This window comes from Schistocerca americana, chromosome 1 (genome assembly GCF_021461395.2).
Source record: "Schistocerca americana isolate TAMUIC-IGC-003095 chromosome 1, iqSchAmer2.1, whole genome shotgun sequence".
Lineage (NCBI taxonomy): Eukaryota > Metazoa > Arthropoda > Insecta > Orthoptera > Acrididae > Schistocerca > Schistocerca americana.
Window position 1 is genome coordinate 563,813,134 of NC_060119.1, and position 19,506 is coordinate 563,832,639.

At 43.3% G+C, this 19,506-nt stretch overlaps 1 protein-coding gene across 2 annotated transcripts in view; it reads right to left on the reverse strand.

Annotated features, from left to right (window-relative positions):
• The window catches only part of LOC124606469 (unextended protein), a 532,433-nt gene that overhangs the window by 152,781 nt on the left and 360,146 nt on the right, over positions 1-19,506 (reverse strand). For both annotated transcript variants that reach the window (XM_047138454.1, XM_047138462.1), the window contains exons 2-3: positions 13,671-14,025; positions 6,175-6,476 (exon numbers count right to left, since the gene is read on the reverse strand). In XM_047138454.1, the coding sequence (XP_046994410.1) occupies positions 6,175-6,476; positions 13,671-14,025 (657 nt within the window). The remainder of the gene's footprint in view (positions 1-6,174; positions 6,477-13,670; positions 14,026-19,506) is intronic.

Sequence of the window (19,506 nt, forward strand, 5' to 3'; positions counted from 1 at the left end):
ACTGTGTCGAAGTGAGTATGATTTTTAATGATTTTTAATCTTATATTTTGTGGAAGTTGCTTTTATCTTTGTGTGTCGATTTTGTGCCACGTGTTTGGTAATCAATGACTCTTCTGGTCCACCACGGCACCGCAGTAGACTTTATTCTAACAGTTTGCTTGTTTAAAGAGCTATAATTTCCACATGAATATATGTTCTTTCGTGCTCTTTCTACAAAGCAGCACAACAGTTTGATTCGGAATGCACCACGTGCTCTGGTTCGGCCGTTTGCAAGTAGCAGACGCAGTTAGTTTGTTGAATAATTATCGCACAACCTCGTGCTTGGGTTAAACCTCTGTCCAGAATAGTGCATGCGTATAATCGTAATTCGAATCTCATTGAGATATTTTTATGGTATGAACGCAAAGAAGATGATAGTATCATTGTCTCCCACCCCCGTTTTCTGTGTTTCTTCTTGCTGTAGTTAAATTGTGCTCTGTTACATTCTCATGTAATTCTTACTTAAATATTTCTAGTAAGGCACCAGTTATGTGTAGTTAGGATGTGCAACCGAATACTTAGATACAATAAATAATCTACTCGAAAGATAAAGTCTGTGGTGTTGACCTTACCCACTTACTCCGATTTCCAATCCTTAATCAAGTTGCTTCATGCACGGCATGAAGTGCTATTTATCTGGCTACTGAAAGAAATTTGCATACTTTAATTACTTTAATAATTTAATTAGAACTAATAATTTTCCAGCTCCGTTTTTTTCTAAATAGTTAGGAAGGGCTTGGGCTGGTGGCGACCCCGAATTTCTGTATTTTTATCATTATTTGTGAGAGAGAAGCAGCTAGAAATGCGAGATAACGTATACGGCTCGGTGAGAAACGTCGTAAAGATAGTAATACGTTGTACGTTTCTTTGACGTTATATCATGAGCAGCTATACCGGACACACCACTTATGCTAATTTCGTAGTTAACTGACTATATTCTCGAGAAGAAGACTCAGTTGTAAGGAGCTAGCAAAAAGTTCCCCGACAGGTGATTAAGAACAACAGGTGTCGATCAGTATAACACAGGTGGAAGAGCGGTGTGACAAGTGTAAAAGCGCCACAAAACGCGCGATGTACGCTGTGACATCAAGAGATACAAAAATAGCGCTGCACGGCTCGCTGGGTGGAATGTTGGGGCTCTTAACTGGGTAGATGGCTTACAGATTTTAAAAAGGGAAATACATAGGCTGAAGTTAGATATGGTGGGAATCAGTGAAGTGGTGTGATAGGCGGAGTAAGAGTTCTGGTCAGATGAGTACAGCGTTCTAAATAGGAAATCAAATAGGGTTAAGTCTAACGATGATGAATAAACAGAAGAAGTGAAAAACAACATTCAGTCTCTGAAGAATAACAAAGCACCAGGAGAAGACGTTATAGTCGCAGAGCTGTGGAAGCATGGTGGAGACAAAGCAATCAACAAGTTGACCGAGATTATGAATGTTCTTGGTTAATCGATATGCTAATTGTAACTTATTAACCCGAGTTGTTAGGAGTGTTCCTTCTGGTAGATTATGTTCCAACCATTCTCCTAGATACCAAAATCTGTCAACTTTCTCAATTTGTCCTTATTCCAGCTGTAGTTCACTGGGAGTATCACTGATGCTGGTGAGGTATTTTGTCTTTTCTAGTGGCAATTGAAGTCCTATCTTGGGAGCCTGGAGTTTGAGCATATTGAGCTGCTTTATTGCTCCTTCCACTGAACTGGCTGTAAGTGCCAGATCATCTGCGAAAGCTAAGCAGCGTACTACTAGTCCCATTTGTGTCCCAGGTAAATACCGCTCGGTATATTTTGTACTTCCATTTCTTCTCGCCACTCTCTGATCACCTTGCCGGGTGCACAGTTGAAGAGAAGAGGTGAAAGTCCGTCTCCCTGTCTTTATCTCGAAGCTTTCTGAAAGTGTTCCCCTGAACTTTACTCGTGATCTCGTGTTATTCAGGGTCTTCTGGATAAGGCTGTGGGTTTTCTGGTCCAAGCCCATTTCCTGCAAAATTCTCATAAGAGTATGTCTGTCGATGGAATCGTATGTTTTCTTGAAGTCAACGTAAGTAACTACGTACTGTTTATTCGCTAGTTTAATTTGACTTAATGCTGACTTCAAGTTAAGGATCTGTTCAGCACAAGAACGTCCTTTTGTAAAACGACCCTGATAATCTCCAAGTTTTCGGTCCAATTGGGGTTCGGCTCTGTTGAATAACGCCTTAGATAATATCTTATAGGTGACTGGTATCAATGAGATCCCTCTATAATTGTTGATGTCAGTCAAATCACCCTTCTTGTGTAAGGCGTGGATCAGAGCAGATGTCCAGTCATCTGGTAACTTGTCAGTGTCCCAAATGCCTCTTTAAGGTTTGTATGGTTGACAGGTCATTAACTGAAATTTAATTATAAGAGACATGTCTGTGATAAATCCTCAATGTGTTATTGCCTTGAAACGGCATATTGCAACATGTAATACAAAGCATATAAATATTCCAAAATCAATATGGCGTCTGCTCCATCGAGAGACATGTCATTACATCACTTCCATTGGTGTAATTCTGACATTGACGTATAATGTGTAATGCTTACGAATCGACAGTTCATCTAAATAAATCCAGATTTTTATTTTTTTCAGAAAAAGTCTAATGTAGTATGCTCTTTTTGGAAGTATGTTCTCTCATCCGCACATGACGTGACATTTATTGTGGCTTTTTCTAAAATCAAATCCCAAATGGGATTAGTTTTTCCCAGTTTCTTTGCCAATCTGGGAACCGGTTTTACGTGACAACAGATGTGAAGTTTTTACAAAGGTAGTGCTCTCATGTATTGTTCGTAATATCGAAAAATCTGTGAAATAACAAATTTATCCATACCATCAATTTATTAATATTTGCTATCAGTCTTTCATTTGCCTTCTTGGGGATGGGTATCATAACATCTTTCACATAATCCGTGGGCGGCTTTCCCCGCTCACATATAGCACGACACTCTTAAATGGGGACAAACTGCAGAAAACGATGCCTGGCGTGGTACGCAGCAGAGACCGTCATATGGACATATTGCTGGACCTACGATCCAAAGGCGATAAACCCACTTGAAGGTGGAGATAAAAGATATTTGACAGTGTAGGATCCATTGGCAGAAACCACATAGGAACACACCAGACAAGTGGGAACGTTGTGCCTGTACTAGTGTTTTAGCTCCACACAAAAGGGAGCAGTGAGCTACAGCACCATCATGTAGTAGCCACAATGACCTCCCTAGCACTAAAAGCACGTGTCCCAGCAAGGAATTCAGGGTCACCGTAGCAAGAGCAGGTAAGCCTCACCTGTGAGGCGTTGTGGAAGGATGACTGGTCCCACGAGGCGGTCGCCAATAATCCCCGCTCACACGCTGAAGTCGAATTAGTGTCGATCGCTCACTTCTAACATACCGTCAGGATTCTCCGCAACCCACGGGTGAATGTTGTGACGGTTGACGATACCGCCCCTGGTAAAGCTAGCATCGTCTGTGAATAGAATGGATGAAACAGATCCCAGCACCATGACAGCCTGTGTGATGAACCACCGACAGAATCGTCGCCACAGAGGCAAGCTCGTGCGTAATAAGCCCTATACGCGTTGTAAGCGATATGGATACAAACAACTGTCTTGGAAAACGTTCCACACGGTCGTCTGGATTATCCTATGCTGGCTGTGCCATCTGCCTGGTGCTAATTCCGGGGTCACTTAGATCCCACCTCCGTGTGGGGTGTGCCGTTCTTGAAATGAGTTTCCGGCCATACGTCCATATGACCTTGCTCCTAACCCTTTCAACTTTCGTTTCCTGCAGTTTGTCCCCTTCAGCAAAATCACCGTGTATATTGTATCACAAAAGATTAAACACATCATTTTTCAGTTTAGTTCCTCCTGATTCAAACAGATCAGCTGGACTGTTGTCTATACCAGGAGCACTGCTGTTATTCGGGTTCTTCAGAGAGAAATTCAAACTCATCTTACAAAACATGTTGACTCAGGTTAGTTGCGTCTACTACTCTTTTTCCTCAATGATATTTTGAGGCACTTTTCCGCTGTACTGTTAACAGAATAACGGAATAAACATGTGTGTACAGTTTTTCGCGCGATCACGCTGTCTCCCCTCCGAGAAACTACGTGGTAGTTTCTATCACATAGCTTATATCTCACTTTTATTAATCACACTTCATTGACATCTTTCTTATATGCACTACAATAGAATTCTTGAGTGCTTCTCATTTGACACTGCAGACGACAGGAACCCTCTCAGACACACATGGTGTCCATAATTGAAATTCCAGTTTCAAAGCGCTGTAGGAAGAGAACCACTGCTCAGAATGGCGTCACATTTGAACAGCATGTTATAAAAAAAAAGAGGGAAACGTCATGGGGGAAGAAAACGATAATTTTACCAATAGATGGCGCTGTAAACGTCAGAATATGCACACCAATACACGCGTGGCACACAGCTGTCCGAGACATCTAACGTAACTGTCTCCACGAAGGATGGCGCGCTGCTGGTAAAGCAGCTTTACAAGAACGGTGACTGTGCGCCGGTAGCCTACGGAAGTGCCGAACACTCAAGTGCAAAATGATATTGCTTCGATGTCTGGCTCTGAGCACTATGGGACTTAACATCTCTGGTCATCAGTCCCCTAGAGCTTAGAACTACTTAAACCTAACTAACCTAAGGACATCACACACATCCATGCCCGATGCAGGAGTCGAACCTGCGACCGTAGCAGTCGCGCGGCTCCGGACTGAGCGCCTAGAACCGCTAGACCACCGCGGCCGGCAGGTCCGATGTCTGGTTAGGGGTCTGAAGAAAAGCTAACAAAATTCGAAAAGACATTGCGGGACGGATCGAGCGATGATGCACAAATATGCGGTACACGTGAAATTGCCCGAGAGCTGGACTTGCGTGCGAGCACGGTGCATAAAATCCTATGAAACATTCTGCATTTCTATCCATACAAAATCAATCTTATTCGGGAGCTATTAACTGCTGACCTGCCAGCAAGATAATCATTTGCTCTGGAAGTTCTTGCTTGTATGGACGTGGACAATGAATGGCATTGCAACATTCTGTGGACAGACGAAGCTGACTTCCATATACAAGGACATGTCAATATGCAGAATTTTAGAATATGGGCAACGGTAAATCCACTCGCACGTCAGCCTGTAACACTTCATTGTACCCTAATCCGATGAGACCAATGACCTCGCTGTCTGGTCTCCTTCCCCAAAAACAACCCAACAACAACAACGCAACTGTCTGAAATTGATAAAAACCACAGTGTAAATGTTAGCAGTTTTTCAGATTTTGTTCCCATCATTAATTAGTGTCCTGCTTTTAAATTTCCCCCTCAACTGTAATGAGAAGCCAGACAAAAGTGTCAACCAACTCACGTACAAGATTTTAGAATAATACTAATGAAGGTTGGCGATACATTTAGGTGATACGTGCACTATCCCCACGCGTTTCACGGTTGCGTTAATATCCACAAACCTACTGTTTTTCCTTTACCTACGCCATTTTCTTGTTTCGTTAAAAACAGACGACACGCGAGGGAAAAAATGTGTATCAAAATATGAAATTTTTGCCCTGCGGCTGTAAGAAACGTATCAAGTAAAACCCGTGCAGGCGAGTATTATTATTACTAGAAGAAAAAAAGAAGAAAAAAGGAGGGCAAAAAAGAAAAATAAGGAAAAAAAGAAGGAAAAAAGAAGGAAAAAGGAAAAAAGAAGGAAAAAGGAAAAAAGAAGGAAAAAGGAAAAAAGAAGGAAAAAGGAAAAAAGAAGGAAAAAGGAAAAAAGAAAAAGGGAAAAAGAAGAAAAATAAGGAAAAAAAGAAGAAAAACAAGGAAAAAAGAGAAAAACAAGGAAAAAAGAGAAAAACAAGGAAAAAAGAGAAAAATAAGGAAAAAAGAGAAAAACAAGGAAAAAAGAGAAAAACAAGGAAAAAAGAAAAAGATAAGAAGAAAAAAGAAGGAAAAGAAGAAAAAAATAAAAAAGGAGGAAAGGCCTTCTCTTCTTTCAGTCCAGTGTAAACGCTTGTTCACAGTTACAAGGGAAATTCACTGGCGAATCGTGTGCAAATGCACGCAGTGTAAGCGAGACTTTACGGAGTGGGGTACTCGCCTCTTCTCGGTGGGCGTGCCCGTGTTGCAGATGATCTTGAGGTCGGTCTGGTCCATGGACATTAGGCCGAGGTTGAGGCCGGAGAAGAGCGCCGAGAAGACGAGGCAGACGCAGATGACGATGATGGACAGCCAGACGGGCAGCAGCGGCGTGTGCACGCTGAGCGACACCCACGGCTCCTCGCCCTGGTGCACGAACGCGGGGCCCTCGCCGATCTCCATGCACAGGTAGTACGTGCCCACCACGGACGGCACCGTCACCACCGCCTCAGCCGACGTGCCGGCCTCCGACACCTGGTTGATCTGCACACACACCGCACAGCGCCGCATTACAGCCCTCTCCTACACTCCAGCGAGCAAGTACGATAAATTATTACTATCTAATTAGTATAATCATACGCTACTATCTCTTTTCACTGCCATTCGCGTTTCCCTTTTTCCTAAAGAAACCCCAGTTGCGATTTTGTATAATTCTTTCTTCACAAAAAAGTCGCAAAAGTACTATAATTGCACTGCTTGATAATTGCTAAGGAAGAGAGACATCACCGGACAGCAATAATCACAGGCAATGGTGGACAACATTAAACATACTACGTAAGTATAGAGGTAGAGTGAAATATTTGTAACGAAAACTGGTATAGATTTCACCACATGGGAAAGCAGCATAACCAGACACAAATAACGTTCATGTTATAGACTCCCAACATAAATGAAACTACAATGAAATCCACACCATTGGCTACTTACAGGCGTTGATAAATATCAACGGGGACAGTTGAAAATGTATGCACCGACCGGGACTCGAACCCGGGATCTTCTGCTTACATAACAGACGCTGTAACCTTTTTTTTTGACCTCATTTTACTCGTTATAGTTTGTTTCATTTGTTCGGGGCGGACGTCCTATGACGTTCGTTTAAGTTCTTCGTTGATCCATTCACTCAGTTTTTTTTATTGCACAGGGCACCTAACACTCTAACCGAGCACACTGAGCTACCGTGCCGGCTGTATCCGACACAGCCATAGAAGATACAGAGGATAGTGCGACTGCAGGGACTTACCTCTTGGCACGCTCCCCGCGAGACCCACATTTCCAACTTACTGTCCACACAATACATTTGTGGTGCCCCTGCATCCTATACTCATTTCTCGCGGCAGCCAATCTAGCGATTCCCGTTAGAGTTTGAAAAATGTGAGTGCAAGTCCGAAAGAACAGATACCATCTTCACATATTCATTTCCCAACATAACGGTCGATAACGGACTCTCAGTAAAGAATATGCCTTCCTCAGGTAATAAAGCACATTTTCAACCATACATGCTGGCTACCAAACTGTTGTGGAGTCCTGGTGGGGTATTCTCCCACTGCTCCCCCAAGGTGGGTTTGAGTTCTAGCACGGTTCTGGGAGGTGGGGGGGGGGGGGTCTACTTCTCGTCAGCTGCAGATTGAATCGGTAACAGTGCTGCAGGGAGGGTTGGTCAAAGACAGTGCGAGGGGGACTTTCAGTCCCTGACCTTATCCTAAGGATGCAAGAATGCCCTGTGACTCCCACCTGCACAGAGAGAGAGATCGTAAATTACGCACTATGCTCGAGATGCTAGAAATATGTAGATCGCTGTTTGGTATACTTTGATGATGTATATGCTCGAGAATTAAAAATGAATGGACATATTGCACAGTGATCTATCTATATTCGCAATGGTACTAGCGAAGTAGACGAGGGGATGGTTTAGCGATGATACTGAAATTGGGAAGCATGCTGTGACATCATTGCTCAGTGTTGAAATGACTGTAAAATTGCTAACATTTTTCGCACTGTTGGTCTGATAATATACACTCAAGCGATCACTATGCCATACGTCGATTTATATGGCTTGTATAGTGTTCAACACATACGTTAGCGGTACTTGTGAGAACCTGTAGAACAAAGACCGATTGTAATAGTAACGTGGTCGTTGCGATCGTGTTTTTAACATCTGGCGGTTTGTAAGACGATTACGCCTCTCTTTCCAAGACACAGTGGTACTACTCTCAGGAAAAACTTAGGAGACACGTCCACCCACCACTGATTTTCGCTCAGTATTGTTTCGTATCACCAGTAACCAGTTATTGGTGAAGTATGATACTTACAAGGGAACCTCCCCATCGCACCCTCCTCAGATTTAGTTATAAGTTGGCACAGTGGATAAGCCTTGAAAAACTGAACACAGATCAATCGAGAAAACAGGAAGAAGTTGTGTGGAACTATGAAAAAAGTAAGCAAAATATACAAACTGAGTAGTCCATGCGCAAGATAGGCAACATTAAGGATAATGGGAGCTCAGGAGCGCCGTGGTCCCGTGGTTAGCGTGAGCAACTGCGGAACGAGAGGTCCTTGGTTCAAGTCTTCCCTCGAGTGAAAAGTTCACGTTCTTTATTTTCGCAAAGTTATGATCTGTCCGTTCGTTCATCGACGTCTCTGTTCACTGTAATAAGTTTACTGTCTGTGTTTTGCGACCGCACCGCAAAACCGTGCGATTAGTAGACGAAAGGATGTGCCTCTCCAATGGGAACCGAAAACATTTGATCGCAAGGTCATAGGTCAACCGATTCCTCCACAGGAAAACACGTCTGATATATTCTATACGACACTGGTGACGGCATCTGCGTCACATGACAGGAATATGTTGTGGACCCACCTAACTTGTACACTTGGCGAATGGGTAAAAAGATTCTTCTACCTTGCCCGATTTAGGATTTTTGTGGATGTGATAATCACTCCCAAAAAAGTGATGAAAACATAAGAGTGTCACATAAACTGCAACAAATGAATGCAACAGTTTCACAGTCGCACAGTTTTCCCTGTGCTCTGTCAAAACATATGTTTTTAACGTTTTCAAATTTTTCCGTGTGTAGACCGTCAAATCCTGCATATGTCCAAGCAAATCTGAACATGTCCTCGAATTTTGGAGCGCGAAGTTGATTATGTGTGAGTACCCGAACTTTCATAATTGACACGCGATCACGTGAACAATACTGCTCTGCGTACCTGTGCAGCTTCGCAAAATAATTGTCTGAAAATAAAAAATTAAACTTTTCACTCGAGGGAAGACGTGAACCACGGACCTCTCGTTCCGCAGCTGCTCACGCTAACCACGGGACCACGGCGCTCCTGAGCTCTCATTATCCTTGATGTTGTCTCTCTTGCGCATGGACTACTCAGTTTGCATATTTTGCTTATTTTTTTCATAGTTCCACACAACTTCTTCATGTTTCCTCGAGTGATCTGTGTTCAGTTTTTCTAGGTCTATCGACTGTGCCAACTTATAACTAAATTGATGGTGGGTGCGATGGGGAGGTTCCCTTGTTAGTAGTAAGGGATGAGTAATAGTTTCGCCTTGACCATCTGGCTTATAAAGCATGTGTGTGTGTGTGTGTGTGTGTGTGTTCCGACATGTGCAAATAAAATGGTGTTGTCCTGTCATAAGGAAGCTATGCGATTTAACATGGATTACCGCGAAGAAAGGGAATGGAAGATTCTTTTTTTACTTCGAAAAGTGTGTCAAGTCATAAGAATGGTAGGGATATTTCTGTTTCCAGAGCCACAGCCATGAGCAGAGGGTATTTCTGATACTTCACTCATTGTTGAATGTCGTCCAAATGAGACCGCAATCTTAACATTTACTTGTAAGTATAGCGATCAAATATATATGTAGCCGGTTTCCTAAGACGATTCTGTCTGATGTGCAAGGAGTACGTGGCGGCGGTGGCCTGTGGTGGGAATGATTCACATTTCCAGCTAACGGCAGGAACCGTCCAAATGCAATGACCAGTTGGGGTACAGAAATGTAGCTGATTTAACCGTGTCGTCCTCTAGACAGCTGAATAGTGAACCAATACTCATTATGTGTCGTACAGCTTTCGTGATCGTGTGTGTTCCCCATGGAAATTTGTGAAGATTCAATATGGACCTGTGTTTGCGCTGGATCATTATTCCCTGGTGTAAACTGTCGACTGACTGCTTCTGCAAATTTCCTGCCTTTATTTGGTTGAGAGAACCTCAATTGTGGTGTGCGCATCTAGTAGGTGAAAGATGGGTGGAATACATGTATGCACTTTCTCTAGATGTGAGAAACACCTTAGTTGACTCTAAATTATAGGGATGATATGGAATTTGTTATATCACCGACATCGGTAATCGCGAGTGAAAATACCAGTTTCCGGTATTTTTTTCGAGTTTTCAGACAAAGATCTTCGCAGATGGGATAAGTTTCTAATTACTCAGTGGTTTACAGCACACTGCACCTTGCTAAAGTTTCAGGTTTCTAGAGAAATAATTTCCAGTCTATCTTCTGAATTATACTGTGCAAGCGATACTGCTATGTGCTTGATATCGAGAAGTATCGCATAAATGGTACAGTATTCTGGCAAATCATGTGAAAATACCGGTTTTCTTGTAATCCCAGAAGATGGAGATGGGTGTAGAAAGCAAGCAAGCAGGTCGGAGCCAGAAACAGTGACGCCTTTGTGCCGAGGGGAACTGACCCAGTCTTTGTAAAACAGTCTTCGCAATATATGTATGAGAATCTGGTGGTGGCTAGCTATATGCAGGATGCGCAAGCGAAGATTTTGTATGGCGCAGGATACGAACTGCATGTTTACTACATCGATACGATATGTGATGATATATAGCCTGGTTGGAGATCTGTTTCACTTTGAAATATTCAAGCTAGTGTCATCAGTGGCAGAGCAGTGTAACCGAGTAAGTGTCTTTCCATATTTGACGATCTGTAGACCACTTTTTCAAGGTTTAACTGTCAGTGCAATATGGCGATCTGTACAAAATGGTTTTGAGGCATTGCAACAGTTTCTATATCGCGTTGAGAGGGAGACTTGTTTCTTGTTTACATAGACCTGTGACGTCAGTACAACTCTGACAACCTTTTAGCTGCACTTGCGATGGTGAGTCGTTTGGCAATTAGGTTTTCGCTGGACCACAGGTACGAAGGCTGTGCATCTTCGCACCTGCAACGGCAGTTAGGGAAACACGTGCGTGGCTGGAAGCATCTCGCAGGCTGGTGTGACGTTCTCGCGCCGCGCCAGAGTGCGCGCCTTGGGGTAATGTGGCCCCAGGCACATCAGCGTAATAAACTACGTGAAATCCATCCTTAAATAAATTTTTCCAGAGTAAATAAAGTACTCTCCTTCCTCTCTCCGGCAGCTGGACCAGACTAAGTCCTTTTTCCGCCATTTTTTCCGAGACCGCCATGGGACGACAGTGCCCTTTGGTGGCAGTACTGTGTACTAGGTCAGTAGGACTCTGGACCTCATGGTGAACACACTGGATGGAGCTACTGCCTATGACAACTGAAATTGTTTAAATAAACACTATGCAAAATAGACTTGTGTCCATCTTATCCAGCAGCCCAGCACAGGCTAAGTCGTTTTCCTGGCAATTACAAGGTAGAGATGGTGGCTGGATGATTTAGGTTAGTTGAGGTAGCCCAAGTGATCCTTTTTCCTGTCAAAATTTGAACTTCCCACCATTTTCTTGGGAGAGGGGGGGGGGAGGTTGAGGGGAGGGGAGTGGGTTTGGTCAGTGGAAGTAGCCCAACTGACCTATTTTCCGTCAAAATCTGAACTTCCAGACATGACGTCATTGCGACACTGCCACATATATCGGCGCCTTCTTGGATCAGTCATCTTGAATATATTTGGCAACAATGCAGAGTGGGGCCGCAGCGTCTTTGTCGTCCTGCTAACGATATCTCAAAACTGCTTGGACCGATTTAAAAGGAATACGACTAGAAAGAAAGTACCAACCAAGGAAGTGTGTAGAAACCTGTGAGCCATACCAATTCGAACGTAAACGAGTTCGCTGTATTATACTGACACTATCGTGGCAGTTTTAGGCGGAGCGTTTTGAACTGTGTTTAAGATACCGCCAGAAGTCAGGCCTGAACTACCACTGTCAACCCCAGCACACAATTCCGCTGTAGCCTCTCCCAAATGCTTTGTTACTCCAGCTTTCCATGGGTTGCAGACTGATTTTCTTCTTATTTGAAATGAGCGAAGAGACTAGTCCCAGTGCATAAAGGGATTCGAATGTGACCCTCACAACTACAAAACGTATCAGCGATCTTTATGACCGTTATGTCAGTTCTGCTCTCGTGGAAGCACAGAACACGGATGTAGGATGGCAGCCCTTCGAGAAGGAGGTGGGGCTTGTTTTCCCGGACCGCTCCTCTGCCCTCGGGCAGTACAAGTTCTCGTTTGTTTACGTTCGCGGCCGACTGCCACGATATACTGTCCGCATAATATGCCGCAACTGCTGTGTCTGGGATAGCACAGGAACCAGTAACACATAGGCGGCGTCCTATCACCGCCTGACACTCTGGCCCGTCCAGTGGGCTGTGTGGCAGGATCCATATAGGTTTTAGCTCAGAGCCAACTGGAAAAATAAAGTCTGAGAAGATGGTTGCCTCACTTAATGGAGGTAGGATGTCAAACGGGCCGACTTGGAGCAGGAGAGGCATCACAGGACATTTTAATTTCCACTGTCTATACTTTTACAAGTAAATTCTTAAAAGTTTGTCGGCATGACCAGGAAGGATTCAGGGTTCACACTCGTAGCAGCGGAAGTTCAAAAACGAACAAAATAATTTTTTTTACGTGTGAAATTTCATGACTTTTTCACATACTATTGGCTGCATTTGTTGCTATAAGTACACTTTTCCTCATAAGTATGAGAGACTGTTTGATGAATTTTGCACAGGACACGAACCATACTTACAGGTGTTTGAAACTCTAGAATCTATTTAAGTTATGAAAAAATGAATGAGCTGTTGCGTTTTAAACTTATGTTTGGAAAAAAAATCAAATTTTGTAGTTAATTATCTCAATTTTTACCACAGTTTTTAATAGATTTGGTAAATTCTAGAGTTTCATACACCTGTAAGTATGGTTTGTATGCTGTACAAAATTCATCAAAGAATCTCTCCTACTTGTGAAGAAAAATGTACCTATAGCAACAAATGTAGTCAACAGTAAGTGAAAAAATGATGAAATTTCATATCTAAAAAAAATTTATTTTGTTATGGTTTTGCACTTCCACTGCTATGAGTGTGAATCCTGAATCCTTCCTGGTCATGCTGACAAAGTTTTATGAATTTATTTGTAAAATTACGGTATATTGATAATTTTTACTTATTTGTAAAATTTTTACTTATTTGTAAAAGTATAGACAGTAGAAAATAAAATGTCCTGTGGTGGCTCTCCTGCTTCAAGTCGGCCCGTTTGACGTCCTACCCCTTAGCACTTTGGACTGGTGTGTCAGAATCGTCTCCTCACAGAAACGGGCAGACTCAAACTGACACTTTAGAAAGGAAGTGAAGGAGGAAGGAGGCAAGAAAGGTAGGCAGGGATGAAAGAAAGAAGACTGGAGTTTGTCTCGTGAACAACGAGCTCATCTGAACGTCGAGTTTGCCGGTGTCTGGGCGAAAGAGGGGGGCGGACTGACCGTGAAGACCTCCGGCTGCGGGAAGCTGCAGGGCGCGCCGCGCGCGGCGGCCACGCGCGTGAACGTCATGTTGGTGCCGGGGCGCAGCGCGACGCCGAACAGGCGCAGCCGCACCTCGGAGTCGGCCAGCACCTGCATGCGGCCTTCCTCCACCTCCACCTTCTCCGCCTCGATGCGCAGCGACACCACCGACGCCACGGCGTCGCCCTCGGCGGAGCCGGCCGTCTGCAGCCGCACCTCCTGCGGCCGCGACAGTCCCGGGGCGGAGGCGTCCTCCGCCAGGGGCGACACCGTCGCCGGCTGCAGCCGGGACTCCGGCAGGCTGACGTTGCGCCGCTGCCGCCGCACCACCCACCTGTAACACCGCGCCACAAGCCCCGCTCACAACACAACCCTGACCGTATTCGCCAATGCTATTATACACTAGTAATGTGCGCGATAGCCTTGACGTTGCTCTACTAAGACCTAGATGCGGTGTGGTACATCGTAGAGGGGTGTAATGCCACTTCCTCGGACGAGAAACGAAAATCAAAAATTAGCTCCAAATTCCCAAAGATTTCCCCAAAAAAAGTTCCAAATTCCACGAAAAATGAACGAGCAAACAAATTTCCAGTTAACACCATTATTTGGATATTAACCAGTAATTGAATCAGGAATTTAATACTTACAAGGGAACCTCCCCACCGCACCCCCCTCAGATTTAGTTATAAGTTGGCACAGTGGATAGGCCTTGAAAAACTGAACGCAGCTCAATCGAGAAAACAGGAAGAAGTTGTGTGGAACTATGAAAAAAATAAGCAAAATATACAAACTGAATCGTCCATGTGTAAGAGCAACATTAAGGATAATGGGAGCTCAGGAGCGCCGTGGTCCCGTGGTTAGCGTGAGCAACTGCGGAACGAGAGGTCCTTGGTTCAAGTCTTCCCTCGGGTGAAAAGTTCACGTTCTTTATTTTCGCAAAGTTATGATCTGTCCGTTCGTTCATTGACGTCTCTGTTCACTGTAATAAGTTTAGTGTCTGTGTTTTGCGACCGCACCGCAAAACCGTGCGATTAGTAGACGAAAGGACGTGCCTCTCCAATGGGAACCGAAAACATTTGATCGCAAGGTCATAGGTCAACCGATTCCTCCACAGGAAAACACGTCTGATATATTCTATACGACACTGGTGACGGAGTCTGCGTCACATGACAGGAATATGTTGTGGTCCCACCTAACTTGTACACTTGGCGAATGGGTAAAAAGATTCTTCTACCTTGCCCGATTTAGGTTTTCTTGTGAATGTGGTAATCACTCCCAAAAAAATTGATGAAAACATAAGACTTTGTCACATAAACTGCAACAAATGAACAGTTTCACAATCGCACAGTTTTCCCTGTGCTCTGTCAAAACATATGCTTTTAACGTTTTCAAATTTTTCCGTGTGTAGACCGTCAATTTCTGCATATATCCAAGCAAATCTGAACATGTCCTGGAATTTTGGAGAGCGAAGATGATTATGTAAAAAATTAAACTTTTCACTCGAGGGAAGGCTTGAACGGAGAACCTCTCGTTCCACAGTTGCTCACGCTAACCACGGGACCACGGCGCTCCTGAGCTGACACACTCCTTTATGTTGCCTATCTTGCGCATGGACTACTCAGTTTGTATATTTTGCTTATTTTTTTCATAGTTCCACACAACTTCTTCCTGTTTTCTCGATTGATCTGTGTTCAGTTTTTCAAGACTTATCCACTGTGCCAACTTATAACCAAATCTGAGGAGGGTGCGATGGGGAGGTTCCCTTGTTAGTAATTTATTAACATACGAAATAAAGATAGGATTCCAGTAAAATCAAACTCAAAATTCAAAATCATAGTAAATCGCAAAATGATTACAATTAAAATTCGCAAAGTAGAACCAACGTTCCCAAAGAATACTCCGTGTGAGTGCTCTTTGAGATTCGTGAGTAATGGCTAAGGATAATTCAAGCCATTGTCACTACATTACGAGAGTTAACCGAAGCAGGTCATACTTTTGAATGCTCGTATATGTAGGCGAAATTAGATTGTTTTTTCAGAATTGATTATTGCGATCTACTATGACGCAGTGAAACGATACTTTGACGTCAAATATTACGTTATTTAGAATTCAGATAGAGGACTTGCAAATGTTAGATAGAAGTGACTTTTAATTTGATAACTTGAAGTTAACACTATTTAGGAAGTGAACACAGATTGACAATTTCATTCGTAATAACTAATGGACTATGGAACTTGGCGATAGTTACGAAGCTTATAATTTATAATTCCCCCAACACCTGGGAATGCTTCTTCCTCTCGGCTCTGTTGGGAAGTGACTAATATTGTGTAATAAACCAGCATATCGTGTCAATTCACGCATTTATCATTCAAGTTTTGCAATATTATTTAGAGAGACAGCGTGCTGCGATATTATTTGACTGAAGCGCTCGCCGCTTATATAGAAACTCCTTGACGTTAGGAATTAATAACACTGTTACGACTGATTATAGATTCGAGATTACAACCAGTCTATAGGGAGTTTGGTGTTCAAATGGCTCTGAGCACTATGGGACTTAACATCTTAGGTCATCAGTCCCCTAGAACTTAGAACTACTTAAATCTAACTAACCTAAGGTCATCACACACATCCATGCCCGAGGCAGGATTCGAACCTGCGACCGTAGCGGTCGTGCGGTTCCAGACTGTAGGAATTTGGTGTCGTTGGAACTAATCTGAACTTATCATTAATATTTAAATAGCAACTGATAAAACATGGATTATAAAAGGTTTAATTACGACATTTGGTGAGGTAAATATCTCGCACAAGTCACGAGTTCAGTTCATGAACGTTCTGTTTGTAACGTCGATACCGATACATTCGAAATAATCTCGTGGCTCTATCGCTGAGTGTTAGCCAAGACCGAAGATCCGAGTCGACGTTACAGGGGGTACCCAAAGAAACAACGGATTTTTTTTAAAAAGCTACATATTTTCAAATTGTTTACGAAACAACCTAATCCCTTTCAAAATACTCTTCATTGCAAGTGATACATTTATCCCATCGGTGCTTCCACTGTTCGAAACATTTTTGTAGTCATCTTTAGAAATGGCTGGCAGTTCCTCCCTCGCTTTTTTTTTCTTGATTTCTTCAGTTTTATCAAATCTTTGTCCTTTCCTGCCCCTTTTCATACGTGGAACTAAGAAGAAGTCGCACGGAGACAGGTCAGGCTTGTAAGGTGCGTGGGCTGTGTCTGCAAGTGCGTTGTCTTGATGGAAGAATCAGCCTCCTGTCTGCACAAATAGGGTCTTTGTTTATGAACAGTCTTGGGCAATCTTCTTAAAACTTCCAAATAAAAGTTGAGGACAAGCTCTCGAATTGCTTCAATATTTTCGTCGAATCGGGCAGTTGATGGACGTTCAGAACGAGGTCTGCTATCAATCGACACATTACCATTTTCAACTGGAACAAACCACTCGTACACTTGAATTTTCCCCATATCATGTTGGTAAGCTCTACTCAATATTAAAATACTTTCAGCAGCATTTCTACTAAGTAAAAACAAAATTTCACAGCTGCAAGTTGTTCACTTGAACTTGCCATCATAAAAACAGAAAGAAGAACAAAAGAGCGCTAGCAAAAACAATCACCGCAGATCAACACGACAAACCAGGTCGACGACACAGGCGGCAATGAACTGACAATAAGCCTACCGGCGGAAATGCGTACCACACAAGCTCTGCCCACGGCAATGTTATCCCTTTTTTTCTTCTTTTTCTTTTTGTTGGGGTACCCTCTCGTAATACGCATGATACTGGGCTACGACAGCAGAACGTCGCTAATCCGACCTCGGATGGTCGGACACCCGCCATCCCAATTCTGGTGTTTGTTTACCTAAACGGGTCACTGCTACGGTCTGGACTGGACTTTATGACTCATCGTCTGCGACATGAATCAGTAGGCAGTAGACCGTTGCTAGTTGAGATAGTTCGATCACTTTTAGTATGAAATAACTTGTTTCTAACTCCATCAATAAGTGCCATTGTGCACGCATTTGCTTTACAAATCAGTGATAGTGTTCTTGTTACACGCTGAAGTGTGCAATACTGAATTACGGCACCAACTAAACGTAAAAAGTGACGGTGACTACAACCAGCCCAGTGACGTAAGTTGATCAGTATAGCTGATGCTGAATTTCGTTCACCGTATCAGACGTTTTGTGAAATTCTCCAGCTGTGTCATGTTCTGCATGTTTTGTAAACAAAACAGTGGAAATGAAGATTTGCATGTGTGTGATATTTTTATTATGGAGGTGGCACAATACGTCTGACTTCGAAAAGATGGAAGAGAGCCAGAAAATCACACATGCAAACATCACCAAACATATTCATGAAAACAAATGCACAAATGCACCTGAAAATGGGAATAAATCCTCGAAACGCGTAGTGCTACGCAACAAAAAATAAGTAACTGGTGCAGTTTTCATTATTTAAATCATAGCTGACGCTGACTGCACAACGGAAGCAGATTTAACTGACGCTCAGCTCATTAACACTGGAACTCAAACAATCGATGACAGAAAGATAATGACAACATAGACACTGAATCCACGGCTCGAGTATCACGTACACATGCTAAAGAAGCATTTGACATTTACGTTCAGTACATCGAACGAAGCTCTACGTCTACCCCAATAGACATTTTCTTCATTGGGAAATGGTGGAACATCGCGTCAGTATCTAAACTGTCGTCTGCTAAGCAAAAGAACATTACAGACTTTTTTTCGTCATGCTTAAGACCATAACACTGTTTTCCATTTGATTTCTCATGTTTTAAACAGTTAAGTAGGAATCAGTTGCGTGTCAATGGACCACTGTAATACGGTATGTACAGATGTTAAACTTCCACTCACAGTAACAATATATTACCAGACGATAAGCGATTTTACAATACATGCGCTAGTGTATATTAAGCTTTCGTGTAAGATATTCTAGTGTTTGAATATTTTCGTTTCGTTTCTGTTTTAACACCGAACAATATATCTGGGTTACCAGGCGAAATATCGTGGCACGTAGTCTACGTAATCTAACTGCAATCCCGAAACTTCACAGCGTACTCTTTACGCCGGTAAAATTTCAAGTATCATATCAGAAAAGTACCTGTCGACCAAATATGTCATATGCAACCGAGGAGTGGGGAGGGGAGGGAGTATTATACGCAGTTAAAAAAAATAAAAAATCAACGGTCAAGCCTCAAACGTGGAATGCTGCAAAAAACCGTGTGGAGCACTTTGGGAAGGCCGTTACACTTCACACCCTACCATCTGCAGCTCTTGTAACAATTAAGAGCCGAAGATTACGGCCGACGCCTTCAATTTTGCATCACAGCGCAGGAAGCACTTGAGGATCAACATTCCGAGTACAAGCTGATATTCAGCGACGAACCAGCCTGCTAGTTACGTGGAAAGGTTAATCGCCAGAACGCGAGAGTGTGCGTCACTCATCCAATTGTGGCGCATGAACAGGATTTTCCGAAGGTTAACGTTTTCCGCGCGGTGTCACAGAGGCAGCCCTATTGGCGGTTTTTCTCCCATGACAAGACTATGAAGGGTACCGCGAATCTTTGTGTGTTGCACTTGTGGTTGTTTCCGCAAGTGAATCGGAGAACTTTATCTCCCAATAAGACATACTCTCAATGGAGCATGAATGTTCGCCACTGCCTAAACGACGCTGGATTGTGCGTAGTGAAACTGAAGTGCCTCTTCCGCCCCCCCCCCCCCCCCCCGACACTCTCACCAGGTCGCCTGACCTATCGTCTAGCGACTTTTTCCTTTTGG